This window comes from Schistocerca serialis, chromosome 1 (genome assembly GCF_023864345.2).
Source record: "Schistocerca serialis cubense isolate TAMUIC-IGC-003099 chromosome 1, iqSchSeri2.2, whole genome shotgun sequence".
In the NCBI taxonomy this organism is placed as follows: Eukaryota; Metazoa; Arthropoda; class Insecta; order Orthoptera; family Acrididae; genus Schistocerca; species Schistocerca serialis.
This window is the reverse complement of record NC_064638.1, coordinates 271,950,062-271,964,451: the sequence shown is the minus strand read 5'-3', so window position 1 is coordinate 271,964,451 and position 14,390 is coordinate 271,950,062. Positions and strand designations below refer to the sequence as shown.

At 39.0% G+C, this 14,390-nt stretch overlaps 1 protein-coding gene across 3 annotated transcripts in view; it reads right to left on the bottom strand.

Annotated features, from left to right (window-relative positions):
• LOC126467694 (uncharacterized) overlaps positions 1-14,390 on the bottom strand; it is a 424,429-nt gene that overhangs the window by 64,143 nt on the left and 345,896 nt on the right. For all 3 annotated transcript variants that reach the window (XM_050096485.1, XM_050096486.1, XM_050096487.1), the window contains exons 8-11: positions 12,318-13,280; positions 10,009-10,286; positions 6,633-6,863; positions 3,478-3,581 (exon numbers count right to left, since the gene is read on the bottom strand). In XM_050096485.1, coding sequence (XP_049952442.1) covers positions 3,478-3,581; positions 6,633-6,863; positions 10,009-10,286; positions 12,318-13,280 — 1,576 coding nt within the window. The remainder of the gene's footprint in view (positions 1-3,477; positions 3,582-6,632; positions 6,864-10,008; positions 10,287-12,317; positions 13,281-14,390) is intronic.

Here is a 14,390-nt window from a genome sequence, read left to right as displayed (position 1 = left end):
GAGAAGGAGTGGCGTGGACAGAAGAGAGTAGGGAAGAGGTAAGGTTATCACAAAGTTTTAGGCCAGGGGGATTGTGAGAGTGGATAATGTGTTGGAGAGATGATTCCCATCTGTGTAGTTCAGAGAAACTTGTATTGGAAGAGAGTATCTGAACAGCCCATGTAGTGAAGCAGCCGTTGCAGTCATTTGTGATGTGGTGTGCAGCATGTCTGGCAACTGCATGGTCAAATCTGGCAACTAGATAGTCAAATCCCCAGTTTGCCACAGTTTGACAATGACCATTTATGTGAGTTGACAGCTGATTACTTGTCATGCCAACAGAGAAGGCTGTATATTAATCGCAGCATAGGTGATATATAACATGAAAATATTATGAAAGGGACAGACTGCTATTCACCGTATAATGGAGATGTTCAGTTGCAGATTGGCACAACAAAAGGCCTGCTAAACAAGTGGACTTGTGGACTTTTGGTTGAGAGGTCTTCTTCTAAAGTAGACAACATACACACACACACACACACACACACACACACACATTCATGCAAGCACAACTCAGACACACATGGCCACTGAGGCTGGACGGCAATTCCAGCCTGTGTGTGTGTGTTTTTTGGGAATCCTTTTCATTATATTGTCAATATTCCATCATGTATTTTCCATTGTTTGAAATATAGCTTGGCTGTTTTCACACATAGCTCCACCTCTTATTGGGTAGGAAATGCCTGTGATTGGACAGTATAGCAGGTGGTGGGTGGGTCTTTGGGATAGGTCTTGCATCTGGGCTGACCACAAGGGAATGACCCATGGTGTGCAGGATTGGGAGGATTGGAATAGGGGTGGACGAGGATATGGTGTAGGCTTGGTGGGTGGCAGAACGCTACTATCCCTCATATCAGGACATGACGAGAGGTAGTTGAAACTCTGGTGAAGGACATGGTTGAGGTTTCCAAGGCCAGTATGATACTGAGGATCAGAAGAGAGCTGGTCAGTGGATGGTTAACAGGTTTACTGGTGTCAGAGGAACATATGTCATGGGAGACTTGTTTGTTTATGGATGAGCAGGATAGGATACAGTGTGTCAGTAAAAGCTCTGATAAGGTTTTTGATATATTTTGACAACTCCTGCTTTCCACTGCAGATGCGACATCCACAGATGGCGAGGCTGTAAGGAAGAGACTTTTTGACCTGGAGTGGGGGACAGTTACCAAAGTGGATTTACTTTTTGTGGCTGGTGCACTTGATATGGGCAGATGTATTTATGGAGCCATCTAAGATGTGATGTCGACACACATCTACATCTACACACTCAACAAACCACCGTACAGTGCATAGCGGAGGTCATTTCCTTCTCTGTTCCACTTGCAAATACAGCAAGGGGGAAACAACTGTCTGTATGCATCCATATCTTAACTTGGTGGTCCTCACCTTACATAGAAAGGCAGCTTTATGAGGTTAGAAGGACCAGGTGAAGAGGATTTGGGAACAGGCACTGCGGTTATGGAGGAAAGAGAAAGCAAGTCCTGCAATGTGTCCAGACTTATACTCCACTATGCGTGAATGCCACATCTATGATGGAAAGCAGGAGTTGTCAAAATATACCAATAACCTTACCAGAACCTTTACTGACAGGCAGTGTCCTATCCAACTCATCCGGATAAACAAACAAGTCTCTTGTGCCATCAGATTCTCAGACCTAGTAAACATAACCAGCCACTGACCAGCACTCCTCTAATACCTATTATTGCCCTAGCCTTGAAAAACTCAACCACATCTTCCATCAGGGCTTCGACTATCCCCTGAGACAAGGGATGGCAGTGTTAGGCTGCCCACTCAACCTACAAAATGTCTCTGTCCATTCCTATTCCAACCCCATTCCCAATTCTGCACACCCTGGGTCATGCCCTTGTGGTTGGCTCACATGCAAGATCTGTCCCAAACACCTCCTACCATGATCCAGTCACAGACATTTCCTATCTGATAAAAGGCAGGGCCATGTGTGAAGGCAGCCACATTATATATTAGCTATGCTTCGATTACTAGACAGCATTCCATGCTGGCATGACAAGAAGCCAACTGTACACTCACATGAATGGCCGCCGCCAAACTGTGGTGAAAAAGCTTCAGCGTACAGTTGCCGAATATGCTGCACACCACAACATGAATGACTGCAACAGCTGCTCTACTACGAGGGCTGTTTGGATACTCCCTTCCAACACAAGTTTCTCTGAACTATGCAGATGGGAAATGCCTCTCCAACACATCATGTGCTCTCACAATCCCCCTGGCCCAAATTTCTGCTAATTTGCTCCCACTGCCTCACCTTGCCTTTTCTCTACTCTCTTCTGTCAACACCGCTTTTCCTCTGTCCACACCATGCGGGCGCTCTCCCTCTGCTTAGATATGTCTCTGCTATGTCATTTCTGTCATGGGTGCTAGTCTACAAAGCTAGGAAAGCTTCTGTGAAGTTTGGAGAGTAAGAGAGATGTTATAGCAGAACTGAAGCTGTGAGGGTAGGTCGTGAGTTATGACTGTCACCTCCCCTCCCCGCCCTCCCATGCAGGCACTCTCCCTCTCCCTTTCTCTCTCCCTCTCACTTTCTCTCTCCCTCTCTACTCTTTCCTCTTTTTCAATCCCTCTGCCTTTCCTAACACTTTCCTTTCTCTCTCTTCATCTTCACCTTTCCCTCCTTTTTCCCCTACCCTTTTCCCCACTACGTTGCTCAACCTCCCTCCTCTTACATGTATTTTTATTGTAGCCTCTGTACTCTTTTCATCTTGTTATGCAGCCATGAAGTCGACCATCCACAGACCTGACTCTTTCTCACTACCGCTTCCCCATCTCCATCAACTCAGGCAACTGCTATCAACACTCGAGTATCAGTAAGTCTTGCAGTGGCAACAGGAGCATGTGTTTGGATGTCTGTGTGGCTGTACATGTAAATGTGTGTTGCTAGAACACTAGTGTGAATGGTGTTTTCTGTTATGTGTTTATGTGCTCCATGCATTGATCTGCTATATGTGAGCAGTTGCCTTTCCTTAATTTTATATATTTAAAAATGTGATATATATACAAACACAGAGGATTTTGTGAAGTGATGTCACTTGTTCAGCCTTTCCATTTTGTGCTCTAAATCTCCATGCAAAATGGATTTTTACAGTGATAAAGCATTTCATATGTATACAACTGTGTAACTCTGTAAAATTATATTAATTAGCTGAGATGAAATGACACCATACTTAAGAGCTGTAATATGGTACACTCACAAGATTTTCATTGTGACTTGTCCATTATCAGCAAGTGATTCCATGAACATTTCAATACATCTAGTACAACATGAATGAGGTGTTGGTGCAAGTTGCACAATGAACATACAGGCACAATATCCCAAATAATATCTCCTTAGTACTTGCACAAGACTTAGGGGAATGACAAGTAAAACAAATGCCAGTAAAATAATAGATTCAAACCACAACTTACATGGATATTTCCATTACACATATGAAGCAAATGAAGTGCATACTCCTTATTACGACCACCACCTGGCACTGCAGCACAGCAGGCAAACTCAAGGTACATTTCAACTGCCAAAGAAAGAAACAGAAAATTATCACAACTCATAAACCTTACCTAGACTTACTAAAGCCTCTGAAGAGAATAAATATTCTTATGTAGCTATTATTTTAATGATCATTAAGAGCAAAAATACAAATTTCAGTTATTTGTCTATTACCTGCTTTTAGCTGACAACACATTTTGTCAATTTCATATGAGTAACTTCAAAGCACTTGTATCATCCAAATTAATATTATAAATGCACAAGTAACTCTGTCTGTTACACTTTCACAATTAAACCGCTGGTCTGATTTTGATGAAATTTGGTATGGAGATAGCTTGAATGATGAGAAATACTTCAGGTCACTTTAGAAACTATGTAGTAAAGATGTTTACTGATTTGAAGAATACAACGTAATATCAGACACAAGCCCATTGCACTGCAGCCGCTGAGCATCACACTCCGGTTATAGCTCCCGAGACGCTTGAAGACTCACGAGAGTGTAATTTTAGTGCTGCATGATAAACAGAGATGTCATGCCTTTACATGTAGAATGTGCGAGGCTTTTATTGAGGCTGCCTTTAATTACTATATGCAAGTGCAGTTGTGAGTAACATGCAGACACAGTTGATGTTATTCCCTGGATAAATATTATAAAATTTGCACTGCATCAAACTACAAATTATTTATTTTTGTTCTTCATCAGTTTTAGCTATTTAGTAATTTTAGAAACTCTACATTTTATTATAGAGCTGCCACCATCACTCATCATAAGAAAAGTAAAGAAAAGAAAAAAGAAAACAAATCATCACAGCTAATGTTCTTATGGTCCAGTTAATGTCATCGCCAGTACTCATGCCTGTAACAGGACACACCCTGTTATATGCAGTCATATTTCATTATGGCAAGTTACATGGGGGCGGAATCCCTCCACCCTTCCACTGCCTTATTATACCAAAAAGTGTTTCAACATCTAGCAGTGCACTCACTTTATAGTAGTTACCCATCGAGAAAATTTACAAAATGGAGAAAATTTTGATGCAATCTGCATTTAAAAAAAAGAAAAAGAAGAAGAAGAAGAAGAAGAAGAAGGAGAAGAGCATATGGCATCGTTGGCCGGGAGGCTCCATGCGGGGAAGTTCGGCCACCAAGTGCAAGTCTTACTTCAGTCGACGTCACGTTGGGCGACTTGTGCACTGATGATAAGGACGAAATGATGATGAGAACAACACAAAACCCAGTCCCCGAGCAGAGAAAACCTCCAACCTGGCTGGGAATCGAACCCGGGTCCACTTGCATGGGAGGCAAGCATGTTCCCACCCAGCTAAGCAGACGGACTTGTTCATCAAAAATTCCTGCTGTCAGATATCAAATCTAAGGAAAGGTTCTAACTAGAGTGAAGTTGCACAACATCAGTCTAACACAAAATTCTCTCTGCAGAAGGTGTCACTTACAGAGAAGCCTCACACTTAAATTTGTTAGTTCAGATGAAAATGTAATTTGGTTGTAGACAAGGAACAAATTGGCTTCAATTATCAGAACAAGTCCATCCGGACTGGCCATGTTCTCAGGGGCAATTCATTCACTACTCAGTTACCACAGCTACTCTGGATATATTACACTACCAATCTTATCTGCAACAGCAACATTGGATTATGCGACAAAGGTTCACCAGAAGATGTGTTGAGGAGTTTCACAAGTTTTTAATCAATTCTCTTGGTTTTCCTTGACGAATTATGCAAGTTAGAATTCAATGAGGACCAACGATGCTGATGGAAAGCTAATGATCTTTACTGGTCCTGAATGAATATCGGAATCTCAAGGACAGGGTCTTTTTGTTTCTTTTATTTTTTTCCATTTTCAGCATAAAGAGATTTAATATCCAGAATTGAGGTAAGTGATTACATTGATGACTCTTGATCATGGAGTCCCAGGTTCGATTCCCAACCAGGTTAGATTCCTTCCTCTCAGGACTGGCTGTGGTGGTCTCATCATCATCAACATGTAAGTTGCTAAGGAAGCTTCAAAGAAAAGTGCTTATGCCATGTGGTCAACATCCCAAATGTGGTCTCCCAACCAATAAAGCCATATACAACTTTCATTTCGTTTTACTGATGTGCAAGCACAAGCACAGGTAACAGATGACAAATTCATAAAATTAAAAATAAATGCACAATGGATGGAAGCAGTTGAAAATAAACTTACAGCATTTATTCCATGTTCAGAGAAATCTACCCGGGAACCAAACTCAATATAGTGAACCCAACAACTCTTCTTAACAAAGTAGCATCTACCATGTGTATTGGATAACAATAATGGAAATTTCTGGATTACATTAGTCATTCATACCAATTTTAGGAACAAACAGAACAAAAAATAACAAATTTGATAGGTGTCACATACACAGCAAAGTGACAAAGGTGATAATTCCATGCATGTAACAAACAGAAGTAAAGTAAGTAGTGAAAATAATGGAATCAGCAACTGAAATCTGAATTCTAGGAAAGTTGTTGAAGGACTATTGGATATACAACAATGAATGGCACATACGGCAGGCCCAGTTGTGAATGGGTTTAATGGCTTGCCCAATAGAGAGAGTATGTCCACATTAGCCACGGATTTTCTGAAGGTACTGTTTCGATACTTGTCTGGACCAACCCATGGAAAATATGTGTACTCTGATCTTACACAAGTTTTTAATGGCTTTGCTGTTAATGAAAAGGTTATAACAAGAAAGGCATCTCTGTTGTCCAAAATGCAGACTATCAAATCTTCAACAGCACTTTATTAGGTTAAAGGGAATTCAAAATGTGCTGCTACAATAATCCATCCTCTTTGGCACCAAATTATTTTTGTCAGTTTCTAGATATTCTAGTACCTTTCCACTGTTCTCTTTCTATGCAATTTTTTCAAAAACAAACATATATTTCATACACCTAAGACATTTGCTCCACAAAAATTTATTTCTTTAATAAGTTAAATCATTTCAATTATCTTAGTATAATCTGTGCTTGAGTTTCTTATATTATTCTGATTTGGACTGCACAAATAAAAGAAATGCTAACCAATCAGTACATACCTTCAGCATCAGTACAGACTGAACTGATTCCAGGATCCCATAACAAATGTTCATGGGAAGGTTCACTGCTTGCTTTTTCCCTGTCAGGATTCCATGAAGGAATAGTGCATTGGAACTGTGAACCAATGTTAATATGGGGAGTGACATCAGATTCTGGGGCATTGTCACTACTGACTGCTGGCAGTCCCTGCTGACTTTCCTCTGAGCTCTGCGAGTCTCCACCACTGCCACCTGCAAAGCCAATGTAGTGTTATCCATAAAATTACAAAGGTGGAACACTGTAAGGACCACATCACTACAATAAGGAAAACATATGGTGTGTGGTTCCTACCCTACTGTTTTAAAAAAAGATAGTGAACACAAATTGAAAAATGAAGCCAAAAATAACACATTCTTAGAAATAACAAGAGATAAGTTTATATACCTCAGATTTCATTCTTATCAGATTAAATGATCCTTATCCCTCCTCGTCCTCACAATGAGTGGGTTCCTCTCAGTCTATGGTCTGAGTGATATGCCCTCCTTTGTAGCCTCCCCCCAGACTATCCAATATTACTGTCATATGAGGGTGGTTTCAAAAGTTCTTGGAATTTAATAGAAAAAAAAGTGCTAACACCACTAAAACTTTTTTAATTTTTCAATGTAGTCTCCTTGTAGATTAATGCACTTGGTTTAACGGTGATCCAGTTCCTTGATCCCATCTTGAAAATGAGTTTCCTCCAGGCATGCAAAATCATTGTCAACTCCGGCTATCAGTTCTTCATCTGAAGTGAATCTTTGTCCCCCAAGAGAAATTTTCAGATTTGGGAAGAGATGGAAATGTAACAGAGACATATCTGCTGAATAAGGTGGGTATGGCAACTATTCATACCTTAGTTCATGTAATTTTGCAATGGCGACAGCACATGACTTTCTCCCTTGCTAAACCTGACCTTTCATCATCTTTTATTGCAACTTGCCCAGAAGGTTAGCATAGTATTCTCCAGTAATTGTTCGTCCAGAGATGAAATAATCTACAAAGAGAATCCCCTTTGCATCCTAGAACACTGGTGCCATGACCTTTCCCACCAAAGGAATTGTCTTTGCTTTCTTTGGTGGCAGAGAATCAGCATGTTTCCACTGTTTTGACTGTTGTTTTGTGTCTGGCATATAGTAGTGCACCCAAATTTCATCTGTGGTCACAAACTGGTGCAAAAAATCTTGTTTGTTTCTCCTAAAATGGGCCAAACATTGTTCCACTATGTCCATTCTCGCGTGTTTTTTGATCCAGCGTCAAGAGTCATGGCACCCATCTTGCAGACAATTTTTTCATTTCCAATTCTTCAGTTAAAATGTGATATACCCTTTCAGATGACATCTGGCAAGCATGAGCAATTTCATGCACTTTCAATTGGTGATCCTCAATGACCATTTTGTGCACTTTTGCACAGATTTCTGGAGTAGTGACACATCTTGGCTGACCACTCTGCATCATCTAACCTCTCCCAACCAAATTTAAATTCATTTGTCCACTTGGCAGCAGTTGAATATGAAGTCCCCCCAGTGTATTCTGGAAATCAGCATGAATGCCTTTTGCTTCTGTACCTTTCTTTACGAAATACTTAACCACTGCCAGAATCTCAGTTTTTTTTCCATCTTCACAAATCATTATGCAGGAACAGCAACAGAGCCATGTCACTGTCACAGTTCTCTTCCAAGAGCACTGACACAGCACATGTTTACAGGAAACAGTCCAATGAATATCACGTGAACAACTCGTTGTGCTACTGCTGGACACCTATTGTGGTGATTCCGAGAACTTTTCAAACCACCCTCACATTTGCAAATTTTTTGTTTTAAATTGTAATATACTGGCTAAGTATTTTACACAATCAAATTAAGCTGACCTTTCTTATATTAAAATACGCATGCTGTAGATAATGTAGTCAAACACTCAGTCCTCCTTCCTTAAAGGAGAAGGGACTAACAATTTCAAAAGCTAGGGCACCTTTTCTACTTTTTATATGAGTCTGTTGGCAGTGCTTATCATTTTGCATCCTGAAAATATGTACTGGCCAGTCATTTTGCTCCTTGCAACTGTACAGTTTTCTCGTGTGAATCTTGCTTTTGGTACAAAATAAATGGTTACAAACTTAGAATATGGAAGAGCCCTTGATATCACAGATTTAAAATCACTTGCCATTGACATTCCTGATAATATTTAGTATATCTGTGTGTGTAATTAATGCTAATACAGCTGCTTGTGGCTAAAGTATTGCATCCCTTATAACAACTACCACCCGATACATGTTTCACAGGTAACAAAAGAGATTGCACTATGTGAACTGTTAATTTGTTTTGCGACAGATAATGGAAAGCCTAGAATGGAATGACAACAATATTATGAAAAGGACAGACTGCTACTCAACATATAGAGAAGTTGTTGACTCACAGATAGGCAAAATGAAAAGACTGCTATACATTTTAGCTTTAGACCAGAAGACCTCCTTCTGAAGTAGAAAACACATACACACATAAAATAACTGTCTCTGGCCACAGCACACAGAGACAGGGTTCATTTATGTGTGGGTTGTTCTTATGTGGACATGTGTGTGTTTTCTACTTCAGAAGAAGGCCTTTTGGCTGAAAGCTAAAACATGCAGCAGTCTTTTCGTCTGTGACTCAATGTCTCCTCTATATGGTGAGTATCAATCTGTCCTTTTCATAATAGTTTTGTTATAGTTAATTACACTACCAGTATTGTACAAGTATTTACTGAAGTATCTCATTTATGTGGAATCTGTTAAGTCTATATCATGTCACCTCTAATTCTTTCTGACTTTAAGCTCATTTATTTGCATACTAATAGAGAAAAGCTCAACTTATTTTTCAAAAATTATTTTATAATTTTAATATTGGAATTTTCATACTGTTCAGAAATGAATGTTTAACAAGATGTGCCTAACAAAAATAAAACTCTCTCTGCATAGGTTAATTACCAGACTGAAATATCCTTGAAACTATATTTCTGAAGGTCTATCCAGCTGATGACTCAGTTTGTGTGTACAATATTTCTATGGCTTCGTATTTATTCCACTGCAGCACCTGCCTTAGGTCAAGTGTCAAAATACTGTTTGCTGACTTTGCAAATGTGAAACATAGAGGTACTGCAATTAAGAACTTTTACATATCTTTTTAATGAAACTTGTTAAGTATGTTTTCAGTTACTGTTGGATGGACAATAAATACAAGAAGCAACCTTTAAATACATAAGTCATCACATAAGTTACAACTAAAATAACACTTTTTTAAAACAAATATGAAAACTTTGTTCAAAATAAACAAAAATAAATGTTTAACTAAGAAACAGAAAGATTCAGTTTGAAAAAAATCTTACTTTTAGTACTACCAAGTGTTGTTGAAGAAGGCCATGCAGATGCTGCAGTAATCTGCCAGTACAGACCCTGGCCAGGTCGTGTTGGGCTGAGCATGGGTGCAGGAGTGTATGGCAGAGACGAAGGAGCCGATGATGGTGAATTGCCACACTGCGACACCCGTGGTGCCCTCAGCCGCGATTGGTAAGTTGACAATGGCATATGAATCGGTGGACTATTTTGCACAAGTGCTTCTGGTCGCATCCGTTTACGAACCATACGAACTGGACTTGCTGGAACACTGTGCAGCACATCTGTGTCACTATTCATCACTAGTAAATGTTATCAGCCTCAGTATTAAACTAAATGACAGCTGTAACAGTTTTGCATTGGCAGCAACAGAAGTCAAATATTAAAACATTTTACCTCTTTGATGTTTGTAGTATTTTTAAGGGAAGTCCTGATTTTTCTTGGTAAATTAATTACTATTTTATTGAAAAGCATTACCATTTAAAATCATCCTATTCCACTCCATGTACTCTCTTATGCCATTTCTCCAGTGTCATTGCCAACACTGTGGCTCTACACCGTATGACTGCAGTCAATGAGTTTTGTAACATCATTATGGAATTTTATAACAAGCATAAACTTCTGCATTACCAATGAAAATATGCTCTTTGCAGAATTCATGAAACTGATGTGGCCAACTTCCATATGAACATTCACTTCTTACTTTCCAATGTACATTGAACAGAAAAAGGTGGAGCCCAACAAAAACAAAAGAAGAAGCATTTTATGCAGCCTATTTATTCTGTTGCAGGAATTTGGCTGGATGTAGGACACAATTATGAAATTGTCTTCCTGCTTCTCCCATAAACATAGACACTTTCAAGCATTAGTAATCATAGGTAGGTACATTTATAGTGCAAAACACACACACACAAATTTTCTATAAGCAAATTCTTCGAATACATAGTTATACATAAATAAAAACCAGAAAAAAATAGAAATAGGCAGAGAAAACATAAAACCCTTAACACAAAACTTAAGTGTGTTGTTTTGACATTAGTGCTGTGCAAAAGTACTGAATGCAGTGCTTCAGTTCAATAGTCTTGTCCGTACACAACAGACAACTGTAGGTTTAAGAGACGGTCAGTAAACAGTGCTTCACTGAAACATCTATGCTGTAACAAGACATTTTAAGTAGATGATATTTCTGCAGAATTATTCAAATTTTGAGTAGATGATATTTCTGCAGAATTATTCAGATATAAGGTGAACAAACTGTGGAAAAGGTGTTCCACCTGGTATGCGGGATTATGACAGAGGCAAATATCCTCAGACTTCATGAGGAATCTAATAATTACAAGACCAAAGAAGACAGGAACTGAGAGGTACATTGTCAAATCATCAGTTTAATAAGTCTTGGTTGCAAAATATTTACATTAGTGATCTACAGAAGGATGGAACGAATGGTGGAAAGCTGACTAAGGGAAGATCAATTAGGGTTCCGGAGAAATGTATGAACATTCATGACTTATCTTAGAAGATAGAATCAAGAGAAACAAAACCTACATTTATATCATTTGTAAGTTAAGAAAAAGTTTTGAAGAATACATTTTTTGGAGTTTTGAAGATGGAAATGATAACACACAAGGAGTGAAAGGCCATCTACAATTAATACCAAACTGTATTCACAAGAGATGAAGGTGATGCAGGGGAAGAAGTGGTTCAAATGGGAGTAAGACAGTGGTTTAGCTTATCCTGCACGTTATTCAGTCTGTACACAATAACAAAGGAAATCAATGAGAAACATGAAAAGTGAAATAAATACTTTACGGTATAAAACAATAAGATTGCTGATGACTTAGTAATTCTTGAAAATATAAGATTAGATAAAAAAAGAAAGAAATCAAAAGCAAAAATCAGAGAAAGTCACTGCTTAGTCAAATTTCTTTTGCCTTGTCCTGTGGTTCCTAGTTGAACTTATATTTTACTGATGAGATTAAGTAGTTAGAAAAAATTTTTGTTAAAAAAGATTACTAACGACTACCCTACTGCTATGTTGATGTCTTTCTTACAAAAAACAAGTGAAACAAATTGAACAACAGAAAAACAACTAGTCTGAGACTTCTTTCTGGCAGTATTGACAAGATATGAGTTAGTTCTCTCGAATATTACTACATGGAAATATTCAAATCATAATAATACTTTAAAGAGAGTCATAACTGGCTAGTCAGAATATTCAAAAAAGGGTATGTTATATAGCAACAGTAGCATGCTTCAATTTAAATATAATTGAGGCTGGCATAACATTCTCACAGAAACTTACCTAGTGGGGCTAAGAAAAACATCATCGTCAACTTCTTCCTTAACAGCATCAAGTGCAACATGCAGTCTAGATCTTTGAGCATTGGTACGCGCTTGATAGTGATTTTGATGACCCATGTTCGAGACACTAGCACACTTTGTTGGCACTCGCACTTTATTCACTTCCAACTCTGTCTTCCTGTACACTGTAGTTGTTCCACCATTACCCATCACAGTCATGTTTGTATTAACTACAGCACCACTTCCAGTTATTGTCCCACACTTTGTTTGGCTGTGATACTGACCACCTGAAGTTTGTACAAATCTAAGTTCACCGTTACTGTCCACCACAATTCCTGTCACTTGTCCATTGGAAGGATTCCCCGCGGTAAAATCTGAAGTACCATTGCTGACAAGTTTGGCTGAATGATGCAGACCACCACTGACAAATTCAAACCTCTTTCTACTCCCAAAGTCTTTCGGGCTGCTGGAGAGAAGTGGATCTTCAGAGTTTGGCATCATCTGCGACTGAAGGGTATGATGAGGTGATAAGGGGAAAGATATCTGTGTATTTTGGGTGGGAGTGTAAGCGGAAGGAGGCAGCGGAGATGATACTGATGATGATGATGCGGGCACACTGGAAAGAGAAAGTGGGGACGGAACAGGTGTAGTCGCTGACAGAGGAGATTGTGGCGGAGGTGATGGGTTAACGAGAGACTGATACAGCCCGAGGGAAGATGTGCGCAATGAAGTACCACTTGTTAGGCAAGCTCCTTGTTGCACACTTTCACCAGGCAATACTTCTGAAAGAGCAGCTTCAACAGCAGCTGAGCTCGACATAGTAGATGTGTAGAAAGCTGCCGAAAGTGGTGACGAAACCCGAGGAACGTGACCTCCATGTGCAATGACTGACTGTACAAAGTCAGATGTCTGTTGTTGGTGAGGTGAAGAGAGTGGCAATGAGCTCGTTACCAGTGACCCGTGACTGTGGAAAGAAACAGACTGACAATTAATCTCAAATTTATACATGAAATATGTAACTAAAGTTAGTTACTTTTTACAAATTTAGATTAGGACTTCCTGCAGAGGAAACTCACATAAAACTGCAAATGCAGCACTAACTTGTTCAATAATTTTACAGATGAATTGTAACAGACCATTTTTATTTTCAAGAAATTGGACTACAATAAATGAATAAAAATCAATAAATAAACAACAATGTAGGAGAAGATAGATTGCTACTTATTGTAAAGAAGATATGTCAAGTTGAGATAGGCACAATTAAAAGACACTTTTAATCAGGCATGTCCACAACTTATTGTGTCTTCTTTACGATAAGTAGCAATCTATCTTTTCCTATATTGTTGATATTCCTACCTGGAGTTTCCATTGTTTAATGAATAAATAATTGTATTTATGAATATGAGACAGAATTGTTGACCAGTGCTTATGCCCAGGGGGTGAAATGTTTAGTAATGATGACAGGCTAGTATAAAAATAAACGTGTTGACAGTATCCTAGCTTCTGGAACAATTAGTTCCTTCCACGGATAAAGTGTGGAAGGTTAAAAAGGAAGAGCAGGTCCCATAGAGTCCAGGACGATGGAGACTGTTGTTCTTACATCCTCAGTTCTGGGAGACTTCTTAATAGGTTAGTCAGAATATTCATTAATATCAAAGAAACCTAAATCCTCACATCCTCAGTTCTATGAGACCCAGGCATGACGAGGACAAGAGTCCCTCTCATCCTGGGGTCTACAGGATCTGCCCTCCATTTTTAACCCTTCCCACTCCATCCCTCTCTCCTTCCTGAGGAAGAAACTAATTGTTCTAAAGCTAGGATGATGTCATAACTTTTACATTACTGAAGATAAACTTATTTGCCAAGACTGCTAATAATAACCTCATTCTCGAAGACCAGTTTCGGTAATCAAAGTTACTATCATCAGATCTGGAAAGCATTTATACAGTGCGACTATACACAAACAGTTGTAACGTACAAAAGCAGAGAAACAGATACCTTGACAGACAGGTTATTGTGTAGGTTTCAAAATAGCAGCAAAAGTACTCTTTATCATTAATTGGCAGGTACGTAA